Source organism: Meles meles, chromosome 3 (assembly GCF_922984935.1).
Source record: "Meles meles chromosome 3, mMelMel3.1 paternal haplotype, whole genome shotgun sequence".
NCBI lineage: Eukaryota > Metazoa > Chordata > Mammalia > Carnivora > Mustelidae > Meles > Meles meles.
The window spans coordinates 93,794,758-93,815,976 of NC_060068.1; the positions used below are offsets into that span (position 1 = coordinate 93,794,758).

General features: G+C 36.4%; 1 protein-coding gene across 4 annotated transcripts in view; it reads left to right on the top strand.

Annotated features, from left to right (window-relative positions):
• The window catches only part of PDE4D (phosphodiesterase 4D), a 1,501,314-nt gene that overhangs the window by 514,771 nt on the left and 965,324 nt on the right, over positions 1 to 21,219 (top strand). For all 4 annotated transcript variants that reach the window (XM_045999295.1, XM_045999296.1, XM_045999297.1 and 1 more), the window contains one exon: positions 2,887 to 3,116. In XM_045999295.1, coding sequence (XP_045855251.1) covers positions 2,887 to 3,116 — 230 coding nt within the window. The remainder of the gene's footprint in view (positions 1 to 2,886; positions 3,117 to 21,219) is intronic.

The window sequence follows — 21,219 nt, forward strand, 5'->3', positions numbered from 1 at the left end:
AGAACTTCACACACACAGAGGCTCACTTTCTCAATCTAAAGGCCAAGAATATTACATTTATTACCTTTTTGTTTTCTGTATTTTCCATCTCTCTATACATTGATTTTACCATTGGCTATCATAAAATCAGAGTATTCAAAACTGAAAACGGTCTTAAGGTTCATTTTGAACAACCTCTCAATTTTATGTCTAAAGGAACTAAAGCCCAGAAAGGTTCAATGACCTCTTAATACCTTAAAAGTAATTATCCTGGAAACTCAGTCTCCTGATTTAACCAACAAGGATTATCATTAATTTTTGGTGTTTATGTCCTGATTTCAGTTCTGTTGTTATTTTAATGAAAATGTGAAGCTTATTAAGTTTCTGTCAATTAGTACATGTTCTCTTCTAGTAATTTGCACCCTACCATACTATACCTGTTAGAGGTAGTAAAACACAGTTGTTATTAGCTCCACCTTTAACTAAAAGAAAATTGGCTTTGGATCTTTACCTGAAGGGTATTCAGCCATCTTAGTTTGGGCCTGGGCGATTTCCGCAGACATGGAAATTTCAGTGCTAAGATCAGAAAGTCCTAGGCAAACTGGAGGGGTTACCCTACCAATCCTGTGGCTGATGAAGGCATGCTGTTTTATAGGTTTCTCTTTCTCTATGAGTAAAAATGGGAAAAGTAACAGCACCTAACTCAGAGGATTTCAGTAGAATTTGAGAGTTGGTATATGTAAAAACAAGCACTAAACATTTAGTAAGGACTCAACAAATATTAGTCATTATTAAAATTTTTCTCAGATTTGTTGAGATATAATTGACATAGGGCAGTATGTAAGTTTAAAGTGTAACACTGTGATTTGGCTTACAAATGTGAAATAATTACCACAGTAAGTTTAGTTAATATTCATAATCTCAAATAGATACTGAATGGAAAAAGAAAAAAAAAATTTCCTCTTGGTGAGAACTCTCAGGATTTAGTCTCTAAACAATTTTCATATATATCATACGACAATGGTAACTGAAGTTATCATGTGGTACATTATATCTCTAATATGTATTTATTTATCTTATAATGGGAATTTTGTTCTTTTACCACTTTCATTCAGTTTCCCCTTCCTGTACTCCTGCTTCTGGTAACCACAAATTGGATCTCTTTTTTTGGTGAGGTGTTTTTTTTTTCTCTCTTTCTTAGATACTACATATAAGTGAGATCATACAGAATTTGTTTTTTTCTGACTTATCTAACTTAGCATAATGCTCTCAAGGTCCATCCGTGTTGTTGCAAATGTCAGGATTGGCTCCTTTTGAAGCTATTATTATTAATGTTTACAAATCAAGAAGATTCCTCAGAGTGTAGATTTTCAGAATCTGGATCTTCATATCTAGGATTTGAAATAAATGAACTTTGACTTTAGCTTAGACATGTTCTTTACATTTATTGTGCCCTTATTTTATTCTATTTATCCATAAAATTGGATAATAAGATGAAAGGCTGAATAGAGGATACCACTGCATATCCTTTTACATTTTTCAAGATATAAACCAGAAAAAGACAAATTTTCTCTGTGGAATTGATAAAGATGAATGAAGTATCAAAGGCAGCATTGTGCTGTGAAAATATAAAGGAAATTAACCTGGATTACAATAATAGTAGCTGCCATTTTGTTGAGTACAAACTGTGCCAGATATTGGTGCTTTAAATAATACATATCTCTGTTCAGACAATAAACTTGAGAGGTAAAAATTATTATCCTAAATGTTCAAATGGAGAACCAACCTTACTTGTAAAAGATGGTAGTATAATAAGGAGTTCAATAGAAATTCTAAGCTAGGCTCCCCAAAGTCAGTTTTTAACTTAAAACGAACAGGCTTGTTTTGGGAAAAGTACTTTGCCGCTCTGGACTAGTTTCTTTATCTCTAAAACTCAGAAAGGAATGAAATTGTTACTTTTGATTGTTTATTACGTTGTAGGTAATGAGAAATGCAGTTTCTTATGTTTCTAATAAAGAAAGAGAAAACTCAGGGAAATAAAGCAGCACTCTTAAGAACATAGCTAAGAGACAACATAAAGACTAAAGCGTGGCATATTACCTGGTAACATTTGGTGAGTCTATCATTCTGAAGATGTGGAGATAATAAACATTGTTAGAGTAGACTTTCCAACCACTGGGAAATAATAATTGTTGCTGTAACGTGTGTTTTTTCCAACTAACATAAAAATATTAAATTTTCTACTTTATTCTAGACTTGGTTTACCCTGCATGTGGATAATAAAGATCTAATTTGAAGAATTCAACTATGATTTTAACATAATTCTCCTGGGTGCTCAGCTTTCCTTTCCATGTCCTTTTTTTTTTTTAATTCCCCTTACAAAGTCTTACTGTAAAAGTTTGCAAAGCATATTCATCCAAGTTACACATACCATATGAAAATGTGTTACAAATGTGGTCCTAAGTATGGAGAAAAAGAATGGGACTCATTTTCTCCCTCATTCTTCATAGGCAAGTAGGTATAGGTATGCCATACATAAAGATATATATATATGAATTTTCTGTAAGTCATTTTATAAAAGGTAGAAAAATATTTTGACTTGCCCTTGATTTTATAGAATTCATGCACAAAGCTCATAAATTCTAAAATTATTGGAGATGTCAGTTAACTGTAACAACTGAGCCATATTTAAATATATTGGTGAACAAATTTACCATTTTAAAAATAAATAGATTTCAGTTATTCTAATCTCATCACCAAGTAGTGTTCTGTTAGTGTTGTTGCTTCATAGTTAGCATTTTTCCTATATACTTTTCCCTTAATTTCTTTCTCCAGAAGTATAGAGCTATCATATATTGATCAATGCTATTCTACTGAGAACTGTACTTTCTTCAACTATTGCCTTAGGCCTCTGAGGAAACACTGCATTCCAGTAATGAAGAGGAAGACCCTTTCCGAGGAATGGAACCCTATCTTGTACGGAGACTTTCTTGTCGCAATGTTCAGCTTCCCCCTCTTGCCTTCAGACAGTTGGAACAAGCAGACTTGAAAAGTGAATCAGAGAATATTCCAAGACCGACCAGCCTTCCCCTGAAGATTCTACCATTGATTGCTATCACTTCTGCAGACTCCAGTGGGTGAGTGCCTTTTGGCGATGTTTTTCCCTTTTGTATTTTGAATGATGATTGTTATCTTTGGTCTTTCTAGATTCTAGATCTAGAGATTTTGTGGCTCATTGCTTGACTTGAGTGGGAGGAAAATGGAGTTTCTAGAGTCCAAAGAAAGAAGGGTAAATTTTCCTCAGGTAATATCTCTCTCTCTGTAGGGGAAACTGTTGTGGTCAAACCGTTTTACACAGAGGAGTTGAAAATGTATTGGTAAATGATCATAAGCATCTCGGAAAGGATACTTGGACTTAGAAAATTAGTATTGATCATATGTTATTTAATGAAAATTTATTAACAAATGAGAACTGATGGACAAATTACCACATAGGCATACATGTCTGGAAACAGTAGGCAATGTTCATTGATGCAAAACAAATTTGGAATCAAGAATAGATTGTCCTGTAATTAGAATCAAAGGAAATATACAGTTAATGGACCTCGTAATTTGGCCTATGACACTTCGAGGTGTTATTTACTAGAATACTGTTTCAGTTCCCAGCATGAGGTGCTTTTATTTAGCATTAATACATACAGAAGAATCACACATAGTCATTGTCTCCAAGATGCAATCCAACAAAGTATTTGTGTTTTTGTTCTTTCTTTGCTCTTTACCAATAGAGTTTTTACTCTTTAAGAGCAATGTCACTAGGTAAAGCTTTGTGAAAGAAAGTATGGGTAATGGGTGCATCCCTTATTTGCTCTTTTGTTCAGCTGCATTTTTAAGAAGCTTCAATAGAAAAGAAAGAAGGAAACCAAGTGGCCCATACTTGGAAAGACTCTAGAATGTTTGCTAAGATTATAAGAACAAAGCAATTTGTTATGTGGCAAGTGTGATTCTTCCCCATTCTCTGCCAAATTTAAGGCATCTTTAGGGAAGTTACTTCTGGATTTTCTTAAGTGATTAGAAAAGTTGTGATCAGGAGAAATTTTGCTAATAACTGTCCTTTAAGATACTGAATTAAGTTGTTTGAATTGTTACTAGTTCAAAGGGTCTGTGTTATTAAAAGGTATAAAGAAATTACTACTAAGAAAATAAAAATATAGCAAATTCTTTCTTTGAAACAATGAAAGAGGAAATATTTGTTTAGTTATTTTTCATATTGGTTTTGGCTTTTGATGAATCATGTATATAAAAAAGAGTGTACATCTATTCACCAAACACACTAAAGCAGTTGGGAATTATATATGGCAGCTTGATCTGAACATTCTTTGAAAAATACTATCTCAAAAAACTGATTTCCCCTCTCATTGAGATTAATACCAATTCTGTTCATCTGTGTAGAGGGCAGGATTCCCAGATGTCAGGGGTGTCAAGGGTCACCAAGACCACTCCTAGTTTCCATGGTTTTCTAGGTGAGCTTCCAGGACTCAGCAAATAGTCATATTCATGGCTGAGATTTATTACAGGAAAAGAATACAAAGCAAAATCAGCAAAGAAAAAGGCACATAGGGCAAAATCTAGAGGAAACCAGAGACAAGCTTCCAGAGTCTCCATTCCCAGGGGAGTCAGACAGGAGGCACTTAATTTCCTCTAAAAATGAGTTGTGACAGCCCATGTGAAACCAGAGAAACCTTCTACCAGAGAAACCCATGAAGAGACTCAGTGCTTATATGAGGAATCTAAAATAGTGCAACTCATAGATACAGTAGGAGGGGGCTTGCTAGGAGCTGGGGTAGAAGAAATGGGAAATTGCTATTCATTGGGTATATAGTTCCAGCTATGCAAAATGAATCAGCTGTAGAGATGAACTGTACAACGTTATGCTTATAGAGAACGATACTGTGCTGTGTGCTTTAAAATTTGTCACTAAGATAGATCTCATGCTAAATTTTCTTAGCACAATAAAGAAAAAAAAAAAAACCCCATAAAACCAAAAATAGACTCAGTGCCCAGAATTTTTACTGGGAGGTGGTCACTTAGGCACCCTCTAGTTATTATGTGACTAAAGTTCAGATTCCCAGAAGGAAGGTTGTCATTGAGCACAAACCATATTTTTTGGTAGAACCAGTTTAGGCACAGAGAATCACTCGTACCATTCAGGGAATTGTGGGCACCTTCCTGAAATCCAAGTTTCTAGGGCCAGCCTTTCAAACAAGCTTTTTTAAAGATAATAGTCACAGGACTGATGTTAACACTTTTCTGCACAACAGGTTTATCTTAGAGTCATTATCTTGCTTTTTCTACATTTGAGTAAGAAGAGATTATATTTATAATTAAAATTGAAATAAACCAATTTAAGCCTGGGATGCATTCAATTAACTTCGGTATCTCAAAAAAATTGGTGGCTAACTATGACTTCTTATTCAAACCTTATATCATCTGTTATTAAAAGAAAACAAAGAAGTATATCTAATATCTCTATGTAGTTGGCAATGTGTATAATTAAAAATCTCAGGTAAAAGCCAAATTCATTTAATTAAATTTGAATGTGTTCCTCAAAACAAATAGTCCCTAAGTGCCTAAGGAGCTTCAGAATTGTCTGTATGATAGTACTTCTGTTGGTTCAAAGTTTGTGTCCTTCTTAATAAGAATCTAAGAATCAAGTTTAAGTGAAATTGTGCATACCATTTGTAAAATACTCAGGATTTTGGAGGAAAGAATTTGTCTTTGAGAGAAATAAAACCAGGGTAACTTGTCTGTACCTGAAAGCAGCCTGGAGATTCCATGGACAAGAGTAACCAATAAGAAATGAAGACTAGGAATGTATTAAAGTGATAGTTATTACCTTCTGAAGCAAAAATTATTTGTGAATTGAGTATTTGAGAAATATAAAAATCAGACATATACTCTTCTGGAATATCTAAGCTTTGGAAGGGAAGCAGAAGGTAAATTTAGGGGTTACATTCTGTAGCCACTTCAGTTAAGGAAAACCCCAGATTACTTCACAGAAAGGGCTTTTGGGGGAATTGAGACTATTTTAGCTTGGTTGTCTCAGTACCCCATTGTTAAAGGTGAGCATGTCCCCAGACCCCACTGTCAACTGACAATGCTGAGATATTGGTAACTATAAATCTTTGATGGGAAAGGAGGCTTTTTATGTCTTTTGGATTTATTTTCCCTATTTTCTTAACATCAATACTTTTTGCTCTTTCTTCTGGTGTATCAGTATCTCAGACCTTTGCTCCAGTCTTATATCACACAGTGAGTCTAGAGGCTTATGGCACCCCTTTAGAAAGATACATTCCCAAGAGTAACTGGTTTTTGAAAAGAAGGTTGGCCTGGTGAAATGAGTGTTATAAATGGCGCTGTTAGCTTCCATATGAAGTGCCTGGGTCAAGAGATAGAGTTCAAGAGAGCTTTTTTTTATGAACAGTTCTACAATTCTACTTTTTTTTTTTTTTTTTTGTAGTTGTTGTTTTGAGCAGGCAATATGAATATGTTCAAATGTATGCCATTTACCAATTTCTGAGTATGCCTGAGATGTTAGCTTGTGTGCATTGTGATTTAGCAAACTTTAGAAGTTTTCAAGGGTGACACAAAACAGAATTTTAAGATCTGAGATGTTGAACACCTTGAATGTATCTACCAGTTAGCTTCCCATGTGGGTATGGTCACTTAGACTTCATAGCTGTATATCGACTCTTACTAAACTAAGAGGGACATCTTTTAATGGGCTTGAGAATGCTGTGAACTTGGTAAGAAATAATTTGGAATGTCGTAGCTTTACATATTTCTCTTAGTTTTCTTTCCATTTACTTTCTAAAAACTTTTTATTAAGGGACAATTTACAGGCAGTAAAATAAGCAAATCTTAAGTATACATCTTGATAAATTTTTATATATATCTATACACCCATGTAGCAACCTTGCAGTTTCCTAACTCTTAGCACTCTTAGAAGATTAGTTTGGCCCCTTCTTGGATAGCATATAAATGGAATTGTATGGTATGTGCTCTTTGTTTGGCTTTTATCACTCAAAATGTTTTTTTAGGTTTATTCATGTTGATGTATGTATTGGTAGTTTGTTCTTTTTTTGTTGTAGTGAACTGTTCCACTGTATGAGTATACCCTAATTTATTTATCCATGCTCTCTTATCAATGGCCATTTGGAATGAAAGTATGAAGCTATTATGAATAATTGCTATGCTATGCACTTTTGTATATAAGTCTTTTTGTGAATATATGCAATTATTTCTCTTGGTTATATACTTAGGAGTGGAATTTCTGAGTCATAGGTAAGTATATGTTTATCTTTCGTTAATACCCAACAATTTTCCAAAGTGATGTACTATTTTATCTTTCCAGTAGCCATGTGGGAGAGTTCCATTTGCTCTGCATCCTCACCAACACTTGTTATTCTCAGTCTTTTTCATTTTCTCCATTCTGGTGAATGTGTAATGGTACCTTACTATAGTTTTAATTTATATTACCCTGATAAGGAGTGATATTATTTACCTTTTAATATATTTATTGAACATATGGGTATCTTATTTTATGCTAGTCCCATTTAAAAATTTATTCAATTTTTCTTTTTACTTATTGACTTCCGGGGACTCTTTATATATTTTAGTCATATATTTTAAGTCCTTTGTTAGATACATGCATTGCAAAATAAATATTTTCTCTCAAACCATGGCTTCCATTTTTACCTTCTGTTTGCTTATAATTATGGTAACATTAAGGGCCTTTGAACTGTGTGCACATATTCGTGTCAATGTGTGTGTGTAGGAAAAAGTGTAACAGTGAGATGTCAAAGAAATGAGGATAAGTGAGATGACAGAATAAGGGGGGAAAGAGGAGAAAACGAAGGGAAAAAAACAGTAAACAGGAAAAGAGGTAAGTGCATAGGATGGAGAAGAAAATAGAAGGGGGAAATGGACACAGCTTGATAAAGGGAAAGCAGGTGACAAGAATGACACTTAACCTACAGGGCAGTTTTACTTAAAGACAAGGACAGTTGTCCCTTGAATATTGAATGCTGGCAAATAGGACATCCAGGCACTAAGGGGGAAGACAAAGTAACATTGAGAATGAAATGACAGTGTTTGTGGTGGCCCACAGCAGAGTAGTAAGTAGTTAAAATGCAGTCAGGTTGAATTTGCATCCTGCCTCACCACTTGCTAGTGCTGTGACCTTGGAAAAGTTACTTAAGTACTCCAAGTTTCTGATTTTTCAAGGACAAAATAGGAATAATGGGAGTACCTACCTCATGGGTCTGTTGTGAGGATAAAATACTTAGCAGTGTAAGCACTTAATATATAATAACATCACCTACTACTGCTACACTTTTTTTTGGAAAATAGTAGAACAAATCATGTTTGTTGTTGAATTTGTAGTTTGCAATAAGAAAACTGTAAGTCTATATTTTGTTCTTGGTATTTGTCTACAGAAATGACCTGCTTTCAGGTATTGTTCAATTATGTTTGAGATGAGAATGGAGATCCTCTTTACTTCTTCCTTGCTTCGTCTCTGTAACAACTCTTGCTGACTTCTACATATTTGTCTAGCCAGAATCCTCAAGAGGAATTAAGAACTTTCTCTGGATGCACCTCTGATCCTGGCTTACTTTCACTGGTTGGTCCATGTGCCCCCAAATGCTCTGAGGTGGTTTAGCTTGCCACACATGTGGAGATTGCTCCCTGCACACGGGTAGGGAGTTGAGGGAGCAGAGAATAAGAATAAGAATAACTTTTTTCTCTCCTCCTGGTGAGGAGAGGTCATGCTAAATCTCTCTCACTGTGTTTCACTCCTGCTATAATAAAATGAGAGCCAAAGAGCAAGCTGTCCCCTTGTGATATGTTGACATGCCTCTGGATGGATGTATATGTGGGAATATGGGTGAGTGGAGAGTGTCAGAAACACTTTCTTATTACTAGTGTCCTATTACCTGTCTGGAGAAGTACACTGTGTGCATTTGTATGAGTGTTTCAAAAGAAAGAAAGAAAGAGGGAGAGAGAGAGAAAGAGAGAGAGAGAGAACAGGGAGGGAGGAATGAAGGAAGGAGTGGAGAGGAGAGAGAGAGATGGAGGGAAGGATGGAGGAAAGAAGGAAGGAAGGAAGAGAAAGAAAGAAAAGAAAAAATGAACAGAAGTTAAAGGAAGAAATGGTTACTCTTGGAAAATAAAATAAACTCCTCAACATGGGGGGAAGGATTACATTAGTCAAATAAGCTTTCATTTTACGAGGATCTTCCAGAAATATTTCCATGAGTTATGTGCCGTTCACAGAGGAGCTGGTCTCAGATGACAGTTAAACATTGATTTTCTGATGAACTGCCCATCATCTAATGCTCTTGAGTACACACAGGACATTAGAGAGAACATAAAAAATATAAATATCTATGATTTGTTACTGAGTCAAAACCCAAACAGAGTAAAAGCAATAAAAACAGAAACTTAGTTAAAGCAGACACACCTGACCTTTAATATTTGGTCTTAAGAAGGCATTCCATATTTGCAATATTTTGGTTCTAAGGACTTATGAAGCCAAAGGGTTGTGTTTCACAGTGTACCCGAAAGACTTGCTTCTCCATATTGGATATGTGTTCAGGTTTTGAGAGGTTTATCTGGTAGGTTCTTGTTGAAAGTTATGTGGAAGATCTATAGGCAAAACTTTCCAAATTGAAAATTAGGCATACATAATTGTGATTGTGAAATATTCCTTAGAAATATATTTTTCTTGAGCTGGATTTGGGGTTAAAAGTAATGACTGCAAAAAAATTGGGGAGTAACATTTCCAGCAATCTTGAAGATACCATGAGAAAGAAACTGTATTCCTTTGTCTTTGACTTATTTAAATGTGATTTATTGGCATAAAATAAACTGTTAAGCATCACAAGCCCTTTGTTTCTAAAGTGTTTAGTCTGTTTACTTAAATCTAGTTTTATTTTTGTTTTGAAATTGGTGATTTTCGTGTTGCCTGGGTAGCTCAGTGGGTTAAAGCCTCTGCCTTCGACTCAGGTCATGATCCCAGGGTCCTAGGATTGAGCCCTGCATTGGGCTCTCTGCTCAGCAGTAAGCCTGCTTCCACCTCTCTATCTGCCTGCCTCTACCTACTTGTGATCTCTGCCTGTCAAGTAAATTAAAAAAAAAAAAAAGAAAGAAATTGGTGATTTTCAAGATTAAAATTAGACTCACAGATTGATGGAACACTGTATTTTTAAAATATAGTATTTTGAAAAACCACATCTTTTTTTTTCCAGAATCAGTAGCTATTCTTGGATCTAACCTAAAATAAACAGCTAAATAACTCTGGGTGTTTTTCCTCCTACATCATAGAATCTCTGAATATTTTATGATATTTGTCATGCCCTAAATTTACAAAAGAATAAGATAATTATCAAACTCCAATTTCTTTTTCAGTCTACTGTAGTGCCTTTTCATTCTTGTAAAACTTTCTGGCATCTAATTAAGGATACTGCAAATAAACTGTTACTACATCACAGTATTTTACTCTGTATCTTTATGTCAGTTAAGTAACATGTACCGGGGGAGGGCTTACTTTTGTAGTCAAAGTGTCTATGTCAGCAGGCTCTTGTGTTCTTAAGAACACTAAAGAGATTAGTGACTTTGCATTTGCTACCTCAGAGTATGTGGTCCCTGCTTCCGAACCTTTCTTATGCCAACTTCGTTTAATAGTACAGATTGGTTGGGAATCCCATATTTCCCAATAATGAGCCCAGTGAAGCATTTATTTTGCTATTAAAAGTTGATTGAAGACCACAGAACTATAGCCTGCAAAGTGCAGAGCTGAATAAAGGCACTTTATTTTTGTCCAGGAATCATAATTTTTAGCTCCTCACATAGCTTGTTTTCCATAAACACTCCCCTGCTTGACCATTCTTACATAACCCAAAGTTATTCATCACTGAAGTGTTTAGAGTGATTTTATAATTCTTTAAGTCATGTTCTTCTGACTTTCAGTATTGTGTTCATGAAAATGAAAGTAGGCAAAAGCACCTTGAGTGGCTTTCTTTTAATTATTATGTATATATTTCATAATGTATATACTGATTCAAACTTAATATTAACTATAGAGCATTACTTTGAGAAATGCAGAATAAGAAAAATGTTTTCAGCTGAAATTTAGGAAAGGATGAAAATATAAAAATCCCCCCTTCAGTGAGCACTAAAAAAGGGCAAAGAGATTTCATGAAAATAAAAACTATAGGAAAGAAACTATAGGAAAAATATATGATCTCCTGATTTCTGATGTTGTTGTTTATTTTCTTTTGGTTTAGTTTGGTTTTGCTGAAAATCCTGTCTACTGGGTTAGAATTTTTTCGAACAGTTTGGGACTTTGGTATCAATTATCATACTTATTTATCTCATTTGTTTAGGATCTTCTATCCACTTAAAAGAGAATAGATAGAGACAAGCATTTTTACAACTATTCCAAATCTGTGAAATTAATCAAAGTAGCATGCTGTTTTGTTATGTTGTTTGATGTCATTTATGTAATCTTTATCTGGATAATGTGTTGGGTTTAATGGATTAGCATCCTTTTAATCAAAGTTGGTAACTTGGAGTCTGGGAAAGGTAAGACATTTGTCCACATTTCCAGATGGATTCTGTCTCAGGGTATTCTGACTCTTACTCCAATGTGATTCCTAAAAAAACCCCCAAAACCATTAATGCTAAATATCATAATAAACACACATATATACACACACATACATACATAGACACACCTAATGTGATTTAATTCAAATTAACTATTTCTTAAAGTCTTATTTTCCCACACATTTTACAGAATCAAGTGGATAGGAGAAGAGTAAATGAAATAAGATGGGATTGGGAGGGAGACAAACCATAAATGACTCTTAATCTCACAAAACAAACTGGGGGTTGCTGGAGGGAGGTGGGATTGGGAGAGGGGGAGCGGGCTATGGACATTGGGGAGGGGAGGCGAACCATAAGAGACTATGTACTCTGAAAAACAACCTGAGGGTTTTGAAGGGTCAGGGGTGGGAGGTTGGGGCAACCTGAGGGTTTTGAAGGGTCAGGGGTGGGAGGTTGGGGGAACAGGTGGTGGGTAATGGAGAGGGCACGTTTTGCATGGAGCACTGGGTGTTGTGCAAAAAGAATGAACACTGTTACACTGAAAAAATAAATAAAATGAAAAAAGAAATGAAAAAAAAATTTTATAAAAATAAAAGAATAACTACAATTTATATTGATGAATATATTCATCTACACAATCATGTATAAATCATGTATTTATGCATTCACTTATACATTTATCCAATAAATAGTTAGTGTCTCTTATTTGCTGTATACTGAGCTATGAACTGGAGAAGGAAGACTCAACAAGACCATTCTAGTCTCTTCCTTCATGGATTTTAGAACCAGTAGGTCATCAAACAAGAAAATAGGCAACTACAATCCAGTTTGTTTGATACGAAGGACAAATTTGACTGAGGACATGTGGAATAATATGGGATATCACAGGGGAGCAAACTAATGCAGGCATGTGAGGAACTGACACATTAGCTGAGACCTAAAAGGAGATGTTACCCAGCAGGGAGAGCAGTAAGGACATAGTTTAGGGACAAAGGGAATAGGGTTTGCATTTAGATAACTAAAACTTTAGCATGGATAGATCACTTGGGCATTTTGAAGTATAGTTGGTAAACATTACCATTAATTTTTCTTATAACCAACATGTGAGTGTTTGGAATATTCTCTAATAGTGCTGAGCATCCAAGGCATAAGCACCACCAAGGCAAATAGTTGTTCAATTCAAATTGCAAAGTGGGGATGCAGTGTAAGAAACATAGGGAAAGGGAATTGAGGGTATTTGCAAGACAGTAAAAGAAGTGACGAATTGTGGTAGCTAAGCTGTATATGGAAATGAGTGAATATAAGAAGGTACAGATATAGAAAGAATTCAAGGTCTTTAGAGGCTTTTATGGTGGGAAACAGGTGAGATTAGAATGACTGAACAGGCTGAAAGGATAGGAAGTTATATTTGGAGGATAAGTTTGAAGTTAAGATTTAAGTGTGGGGGTTGTTTAAGATGTTTTAAAGATGTGGGGGTTGCTAGGGAAGAGGGTGCTGCAGTGGGAAAGTAATTGAGGAATTGAGAGATTTATCCATGAGGTGCCTCTTTCTCATGGACACTTATGTTAAACAGCAAGACTCAAGATGTGAGGGTGTAAAATGGTGGACCCTTTTCAAAAAAGGGAGACTAGCAGAAGTCATTGATGAAGCAGAGTTGATTGGCACCCGATGTCAAAAGAAGACTTCACAGTAGAGCAGGGGAGTAACATTCAGTAAGTTAACATGAATAACCAGGAGAGCACGAAACTCATCTTGAGAGAGGCAGAGGCACCAAGAACAAGAGCAGCCTCCCCTCTGGTTTCCCTGCAGGGAAGTGATGTCCTCAATGAAGAACCAGGTTTGAAGGAAGGCAGTATATAGGTTGCCTATTCAGTAGTGAGGCTGACAATGAATGAAAGTCTGTTTACCATGGAAAGAGATTTCTAGAAAAATAGAAAAATTTGGGGGAAAAAAAAGAGTGGGGTTTTGAACAGGGGTGAGAAATCATAGCACAGTATAAGGATAGTGAACTGGAAGAACACAGAGGAGAGGAAGAATTTTTATCTTAGGTATTTCTCTGAGGTGTGATTATTATAGCTGAATTCCAGAACATTTTCAAGAATCAGCCCAACTGTCCTTTGACAGATTCAGGGGAGGGGGAGTGTAGCATAGTTACTAAGTCTTTTAGAAAGGCCATGAGGGTTGTCAGCTCCAAATAAACAGTTTCACAATGGCATTCTCTGCTTCTCAGGACTTTCATCTTTTGGAAACAGCAGCAGCGTGCGGTGTTTGGGGAATTTTGCGTCTTTCAAGTTATTCAGCTGTGTCCTAGATTTAGGTGAAGGATTTGATTTTTTTTTTATGTGCATTATCTTTTCAGTCAGAGTTCTATTTTATTTTAAACAATTGCGTTTTAATATTTGACCCTAATTATTTTGCCAGTTATAATAACAACTTGGTATTTTGAATTAGCATTTGGGTTTTTCTTTTGAGAATTTCCTTTATTAGAAAAGATTGTTGTCTTAAACATACTGCTTTCTTAAATATTCTTAAATATTATCTTTGGGATTCGAGCATTATTCCAGTTCACCATGCTGCTAATTGTAGCAGTGGAATCTAGAGTGAAATTGAATTTGATGTGGACAAATACTATTTGTAGAAAACTTTCTTCAATAAATTGGACTACTAATGTAAAAGGAAACACCAGAAAGACACGTGTGTATGTTTTTTCCCTGAACTTGGATGTTACATATTATTTTCAGACTTTATCTTCTAGCGGACCATGTTCATGCTAATATTAAATCTGTTTAATAAAGTTGCATGGTTAAGACCTGGGACTAAAAATCTTGATATGATGCCTCTGCAATCCCAATTTTTATTTTCTTTCTTTCCTATGACCTTGTAAAGGTCATTTTCTCTGTTTTTATCCTCACCATCTGACATAGTATTTAGGACTAGAATTTAGCAACTGTGGAATGTATCATACTTACAAAATGCCTTAGCAAAGGTTATTATACTGCACAGAGACCCAAGCAGAAAGGGCTTCATTTGTCTTAAGAAAAAATATAAAAGTTAATTGATTTTCAGAGGTTAACTATAACAAATAAAGACTGGAACCCACATTGTGTCATTTTGGTTTGTATCTTCTGGTATGTTCTATTCAGTGTCCACTGAAAAATCTAAAATAAGGGCTAATGATTTTTGGTTTATTTAGTGTTTTTATAAAGTTGCTTTGTAAGTGAAAGTCATTCTTTGCAGTAGGAAAAACAGTGAATGAATGGTAATGAGAATTCACATTCCTGAACCATTATCTTGTCATTAAGTTGATCATTATGATAACTATGTACCATGGAAGTGGTTGGGCCTTTTGGAAAGAAAAGCAAAATACACGAGTACACTTGTTTTAAAGTTACACCACTACAAAATAAATGCCTGCATGTAGCTAAGGATGGGAAAGTAATATGAAGTAATTAAATTTTTTGGAACAATAAGATTGTGGTTATTTTTTCTCTCATCTTGATTTCTCTTAAAAAATATGTGTTTATTCAGTAACATTACATTAAAAATTGCACTCATGATTATTTGCCATTTCATTCATCCAAATATTTATCGAGTCTTTAATATATAATAGATTCTATTTTAAGTGCTGAGAGTGTATTTATGAATAGATAAAAATAAAATTCTTGGCATTTTGTTTCTCACATGTAATTCAGTGGGTATTTTTGGCAAATATGTGGAGGAGGAAAGCTGGGGCCTTTCAGGGTTCTCTTGATCATTTTGTGTAACCATGTCGCTGTTTGCAGGCAAGTCCCCAAAAAGATCACCAGCAGAATCTATTGATTAAGCAAAACAAAGTTAGTCTCACTAGAATAAAAAACACTACCTTTAAACTTAGAAATATTTCAGAAGGGGAAAGTAAAGAAAGGATGTTTGTAGAGTCTTAGAGCCTACTCTTGCCGGTGGAAAAGTGATTGGATTGCACCTGATTTAAACACCTAATAGGTTGGTGTGCCTGGGTGGCTCAGTTGGTTGAGTATCCAACCCTTGGTTTTGGCTCTGGTCATGATCTCAGGGATGTGGGTTGGAGCCCTGATTTGCCAGGACTCTGCACGCAGTAGGAAGTTTATTTGAAGATTCTCTCCCTCTTTCCCTCCCCTTCTGCCCCCCACCCCGTTCATGCTCTCTGTCTCTCAAATAAATAAAATCTTAAAAAAAAATACCTAATAACTTTGGATTAATGGAGTCTTTGAAGTAAAGTGAGGGTCTTGAGGTGAGCTCTGAAGAGCAAACTGTTAGTTTTTATAAATATGCTATTTTCTTTGTTTTGTAGTCTTACTTTGCAGGAACAAGCATTCCCTGGAGCATATACCTAAGTTATTTTTGTCTGATCCCAGTATTTAACACTAAAGCAGGCACTTGAGCTTTGACCCCAAATTGTGTAGCACTGCGGCAGGAGAATATTTTGGTTTTAGTTCTTTCCACCTTCTTTGTGAGCCTAGATAATGTGCTCTAAATGTTTGTACCCTACACCTCAAATTAATATTTTGAAATCCTAACCCCCAAGAGTATGGTATTAGGTGTGGGATCTTTGTGGAGGTGATTAGGTCATGAAGATAGAGGCTTCATGAGTAGAATTAATACTTTTATAAAAGAGGCCCCAGAGAGATCTCTCACCCCTTCAACTGGACATAGCGAGAAAGCCATCCGTGGATCAGGAAGTGAGCTTTCAGAAGATGACAAATATGCCAAGCTTTGATCTTGGACTTCCCAGACTCCAGGATTATGGAAATAAATTTCTTTTCTTTATAAGTCACCCTGTTTTTGGTATTTTGATATAACAGCCTGAATGGACTAAGATATTAGGTTTATACTCATTTAGCCAGACATTGCAACAAGACAGGTGCTCTGTACCCTCTTTGTTTTTTGTTTTTTTTTTTTTTTAATTTTTATTACTGTCACTCTGTTGCTTGGGAATGTAACCCTGGGGGTAGACAAAGGGATGAGAACTCAAGGAAGATCCTGGAATAGAAAACTGGTTTGGCTGGTCAGCATCCAGGGCCCTTCTGTTTGGACGGAATCTTGGAGTAAGTAAGAGAGAGGGCCTAGCCTTCCACAGGGATGCTGCAGGGGACAGATATTCCCAGTGCTTAACTCTCTGGGAGTTAGACCTCATTGTTGTCAGTCTGTTACTTCATGGCTAAGACGCCCATGACATGTGGCACTACTGAGTGGAGAAGTTAGTGGTATGGTGGTTTTAGCTGCTAACAGTGTGACTAGCAGTGTATGTGTCCAGCTGGCGTGCAGCAGGTTGCATTCTGGCAGCTCATTGCCCCCCTGGATCCCACTCACATCTGGTTCTTCAAGCTCCCTGTTGATTCTGACTTCTATCCTATATTCTTTTGATGAAATTCTTTTCCTTGCTGAAGTTCATCAGTATTGATTTCTGTTGTTTGCAACCCAGAACCCCGATATGTACACAGCCATTAATGAGTTTATTATGAGGCTTTACCACTCTAGAAAATAATGTATGGGAAGTGCTCTGAGTTTTTCAGAACTTTCACTGTAAAATCAGTAATAAAAGTTAATAGAGAAGAACCAAAAGGAAAAATTAAGTTTTCACATCTGTGCATTGCTTTTCCATAAAAGAGTAACAAAAAAGAGAGTGCTGGAAGGAAGAATCTCCTGAGATGTCCCTGGCGAAGTTTGTGAAACTCTCAGTAAGGAGACAAGGACAGGGTTTCATTGTAATTATTCCCTTTTGGCTGTTCAAGCTGGTAGGCTTAAAATGGACTCCTAATGAGAGTGGTTTGCACTGCATTAATTAAGTGCATGAAATTACAAACTGCATGTCTTTTCTCTCTGAGAATATTCTTCCTCTATAAGTACTAGTTTATTTTAATTTCTCTCTTTTTCTTTTTTAAAAAAGTTTTCTCTGAAGGAAAATTAACTCTGTTGTGAGTTTATTGAGAAAGCCTACCCTTTGGATATGGGAGCATACCTCTCTCTAACTCTTCCTTATATGTAGTACTAAACTAATCAGATTTGTTCCCCGTGTAGAATTTTGAAGGCAATTGTGAGGGAGAAGATGAGAAACTGTCAGTTAAACTTCCTTACATGTGCTCTTGTCCTTTAGAAGTCGTTTATCTTTGTTGTAGTGTGTGTGTGTGTGTGTGTGTGTGTGTGTGTGTGTGTCTACACAGGTGCATACATATGAGTGTGGTCTATATCAGAAGACGTATTTCAGAGGGAGATGATTTCCCAAACCTTATCCTCAATCTGAAGAGAAGACATAGGCATGTAACCTCAGTATTCTCACAAACTCTTGCACAATGCCTTTCCTTCTTGATACCATCTTTTTACCTTAATAGAGTATCTTAATTATATCCACAGCCTTTTAATCTCAATTATAATTCCATGCTTCAGAATATGTTTCCCTTCTAGAAAAATAACTATTCTTCAGGGAGTCTGTTCTAGTTAAATAGAAAGGATGAAGTAAGGCCATTCTCCATGAGATGGAAATATTTCATTTAACTTAATGGCTTGTTCCAATGTTAATGGTGGAATTGTGAGAAAAAATGGTGGAATTGTGAGGAAAAACGGGTCGATATCTGAATTTCCCCAGTTCTTCAGAATATTAATTCCATATCCAGTACTATCTCTTATAGTGAAGAAAAATCTGGTTAGGTTAACAAAAAATGCAATTGGAATAGTTCAGAAAGGTTTTGGCACTGGCAGTCTTCCTTCCAGAAGATCTGAACCTTCTCTGATACCTGACTGGAGTTACTAAAGTAACTCTCCTCCCTCTCTCTTTTTAAAAAGATTTTATTTATTTACTAGAGAGAGAGAGAGAGCACATGGTGGGAGGTACAGAGGGAGGAGCAGGGGGAGAGGAAGAAAATGTCTAACAGGCTCTGCACTGAGCAAAGAGCCTGATGAGATCATCACCTTAGCTGAAATCAGGAGTTGGACGCTTAATGAACTGAGCCATCCTGAGATGACTGCAGCTTGATTCTTCATGAAGATCCCCTAAACCTGGAGCCCAATTTACCAATTAGGAAATTATATCTTCAGTACTTAGATGGTCTCTGACTTGTTGCTGTGAAAGGGTTAATGCACCTTTAACAAATACAGATGTCTCCTAGGAATATCTTAAAAGTGGCAAAAATTGGCCTCAGCAATGGTCACCTAAAGCCAGTTCAATTTCACTGTAATAAAACAGTGCTATAAAAACTTTAGTTCAAAATAACAGTGTTGTTGTATAATACCAAGATCTATTATTAAACTGCCAGAATATTGCTTTAACAATTTGAAAAGCCTTTTTTTTTTTTTTTTTTTTTAGAAAAATGACTTTGGGGTGCCTGGATGGCTCAGTGGGTTAAAGCCTCTCTCTTCAGCTCAGGTCATGATCCCAGGGTCCTGGGATTGAGCCCCGCATTGGGCTCTCTGTTCAGCAGGGAGCCTGCTTCCACCCTCCACCCCCCCCCCACCCCGCCTGCCTCTCTGCCTACTTATGATCTCTGTCTGTCAAATAAATAAATAAAATCTTTAAAAAAGAAGAAGAAGAAAAATGACTTTGTGCAATACCTCATTAGAGTCTATTAATTGATGAGAAAAAAATCAGGTGACATTTGCAAAAAATAAAATTGCCATCAGTGGAAACATCTGTACCATTTCTCTTATTTAAAGGACATTTTTATCCTGGAAAATGACTGACTGCTTCCATTAGCCTCACATCACAACAACAAAATAAAGTTGTCTTTGGATGGCTTCTAATTTACATTTAAATTATCCCCATGGCAGCATTTTGTAAGCACAAGCAAACAAAAGATTGTTTGAGTGACATAGGCCTATCCACATGAGAGAGAAATATATCATCTACAAAATTAAAAAATACGGGTTTTAGTAAACACCTCTGAAAAGGCATTATAAGGATCTGCATTCTTTACCTCCTAGAGTTTATCTTTCTAATAATGCTCCAGAAAAAGAAAAATTCTAATATAATTTCCCTGGAGGGGTCATGGGACAGTAATGCCATTTGAGGCACATTGAGGTAAAAATCATGTGATGTCCTCAAGTAGAATTTCTTTTACTGTTCTTCATTTTCACTGTTGGCTTTAATTGTCTTTCTAAAATAATTTTGTGTTGTAAACTGGTGGTGACCTGGAGATTCAGTGGAGTTGGGGAATAATGGGTGAGATTTTTACTTACGAAAGATCAAAGAGTCTGTGAAGCAGTGATGGGGCTAAATCTGCGTGACTGGAAAGGGAAGAGTGATATCATTTTTTTCCTCATGTACTTCTGCTTTAAAAGATGAGTTTAGATCCAGAAAACCAGCTTAAACCAGAGGTTGGCACACAAGGGCCTACAGGCCAAATCCTAGTTGACCCCTGTCTTGTTAATGAAGTTTTCTTGGAACACACACTACCACTGCAGAGTAGTTGAGATGAAGACCATTTAGCCTGTAGAGCCTAAAATGTTTACTGTCTGACCCTTTAGAGAAAATGTTTGCTGACCACTGATGTAGACTGTAGGCAGTTATTGAGTTATGACTTACCAGGAGATTGAGGCTTTTCAAGTATTAAGAGACTATAAATGTCTGTTTCCTGTAGCAAAGATGAAGCCAGAGAGATGGAGCTGTTATCAGGCACATGGATGCATTTCTTCGTTCACCACAAGGATGCAATGCCACGTCTGAGCCACTCAGCCATGTCTGAGTGAGGCTGGGCACTCAAGAGGGTGAAGAGGAAGAGTTCTTGCTCACATGGAGATGGACACTGGGATAAAGTACTAGATCATGCAGACAAATATCCTAGCTCTCCAGAATCTTCTATTTTGGTGGGGTCAGAGGAAAGCAGGGAAAGGGGCATGGTGTGTCTGGAGAGGTTGGAATTTACTTAGAGTGAGCAGGGGAGAACTCACAGAGAGTGAGACTTTGAGTAAGGTTTTGAGGTCTTGAAGGAACTAACTATGCTGTTTGTTGTGTTCCTGGAGATTCTGTCTAGAAGGTAGAAGACACATGCAGCCTAAGTGAAGGGCAACATAGAACCATGTTGTTGTTGCTGTTTTCCCCTTTTTTTAAGTTGAATTAATAGCATGTTTGTATGCTGGTGGGAGCTGTCTTAGTTCATTTGGACTGCTAAAACAAAGTATCACAGACTGGGTGGCTCCTGAACAATGGAAATTTACTGCACATGATTCTGGAGGCTGGGAGGTCCAAAATCAAGGAGCCAGCATGGTTGTGTTCTGGTGAGAGCCTTCTTCGTGTGTTCTCACATGAGGCAAAGGGCTAGGAGCTCTCTTGACCTCTTATAAGAATACTAATCCCATTCATGGGGGATATACCCATTTGACATAAGTTCCTTCCAAAGGCCCCCTGCCTCCTAACACCACTTTCTAGGTGATTAGGATTCCAACATACGAACTTTAGGCAGACCCAAGCATTCAGACCATAGCAAGGATGCTATGGTAAGAAGGAAAAACTGATGCAGATAGTTGCTGGGGTAATATCTTAAAGAGTAGATAAAAGGAATAGATTTAAAGTACAAGAGGAGGAGTGCCTTTGCAATCAGAGCAGGATACTTTATACATAATGAT